The sequence below is a fragment of the Guillardia theta genome (genome assembly GCF_000315625.1).
Source record: "Guillardia theta CCMP2712 unplaced genomic scaffold GUITHscaffold_281, whole genome shotgun sequence".
In the NCBI taxonomy this organism is placed as follows: domain Eukaryota; class Cryptophyceae; order Pyrenomonadales; family Geminigeraceae; genus Guillardia; species Guillardia theta.
The window spans coordinates 7,501-8,997 of NW_005434395.1; the positions used below are offsets into that span (position 1 = coordinate 7,501).

General features: G+C 63.3%; 1 protein-coding gene across 1 annotated transcript in view; it reads right to left on the minus strand.

The window, feature by feature from the left end:
• The window catches only part of GUITHDRAFT_166834 (hypothetical protein), a gene marked incomplete at both ends in the record, with an annotated part of 7,306 nt that overhangs the window by 250 nt on the left and 5,559 nt on the right, over positions 1–1,497 (minus strand). The window contains 4 exons of the mRNA XM_005818639.1: positions 1–52; positions 260–316; positions 362–422; positions 498–1,398. The exon at positions 1–52 is cut by the window's left edge and continues 14 nt beyond it. Of these exons, the coding sequence (XP_005818696.1) occupies positions 1–52; positions 260–316; positions 362–422; positions 498–1,398 (1,071 nt within the window). The remainder of the gene's footprint in view (positions 53–259; positions 317–361; positions 423–497; positions 1,399–1,497) is intronic.

The window sequence follows — 1,497 nt, forward strand, 5'->3', positions numbered from 1 at the left end:
TTCTTCTGTCAGCCCAGACTCTTGCGCGTCCTCTTCTGCTGGCTTGTAGCCCCTACGAGAAGCTCAGAGAGCGAGAAAAGAGACTCAGCAGGGGACGAGCCGAAACAGCGGCAGGAGAGAAGAAAGAAGTTGAGGTCAAGGAAGAGGAGGTGGAGGAGGCAAAGGAAGAGGAAGAGGAGGTGGAGGAGGAGGAGGAGGAGGAGGAGGAAGAGGAAGAGGAAGAGGAGGTCGACGACGACGAGGTCGACGAGGAGGAGACCTGGAAGGTGTCTCAGGCTCGTTCTTCTTCTTCCTCCTCCTCTCCTTCTGCCCAGTCCTGTGACATCACGGCATCACATGCGCCGATGAGGGACCGACAGACCTCAGCATCTCCTCCTCCTCCTCCTCCCGTATGGGGGTCGTCGACTCCTTTCGCCGCCTTCCTGATGACCTTCGAGTCATCGAAACCTCCTTCCTCTCGCTCCTCCCTCTCGCTCCTCCCGTCGTTCTTTCCGCACCTTCTCCTGTCGCTCTCCCGCTCGATCCTCCCACTCCTGCGTCTCCCAGCATCCTCTTCGGCCGGCTTCCAGCAGGAGCTGAGCTGGGGGTGGCGCGAGAGGGAGTGATCGCCTCCTCCACGAGCTTCTGCGTTGACAGCAGGCGGCGCGAGAGCTCTCCAATGGCTTCCGACAGCTCAGCGACCTGATCGCCCCCACCAGGACGCCAGGAGGAGCGAGGGATGGAGGGGGTGAGGAGGGAGCGACGGCCAGTAGCTCTCTTCCAAGTCTTCACAAGCGACTCCAGCAGCCCTACCACCTCCCCCGGCTCCAGCCCCTTGTCCCTCCTCGACTTCCCCACCCCGTACGCCGCGTCGTCCAGCACTCGCGCCACCAGGTCCCACGACAGGGCCAGCGGCTCCCCAGCAGCGTTGAACAGCCAGTCCGACCCCTCGGAGTCCACCTGGGCGCCAGCAGGGCTGAAGCTGGGAGGAAGAGCTCGCTTCTGCTGGAGGATCCTCTGCTCGAGAGCCTCGACCTCCGCCTCTGCGAGCTCCGCGCGCTTCTGCCATGTCGCAATCTTGTCGGGCCAGTCCTGGTTGCGAAGGGCCGCGAGGACCTCGTGGGAGTAGGAGGGAGAAGCCTCGTAGTCTCTCAGTCTCAGCTCTAGCCCCGCCATCTCCCTCATCGCGCTCGCCTCCCACTCCTTGAAGGACGCCTCCGCTGCCTCCGTCCTCTCCTTCCACCTCGCGTGCTCCCTCCGATGCTGCTGCTCTAGCTCGCTCTGCTGCCGCAGCAGCTCTTGCACCTGCATCCTCAGCGCGTCCTCCCTCCCCCGCACGTCCTGCTCCCGAATCCCATCCTTCATGGCGAGGAGATGGAGCTGCTCCTCCAAATCGTGATTCCTCTCCACAAGCTCAGCCTGCAGGCAAGACCAGGGTAAGTAAGGAGGAGGAGGAGGAGGAGGAGGAGGAGGAGGAGGAGGAGGAGGAGGAGGAGGAGGAGGAGGGAGGGGAAGGTA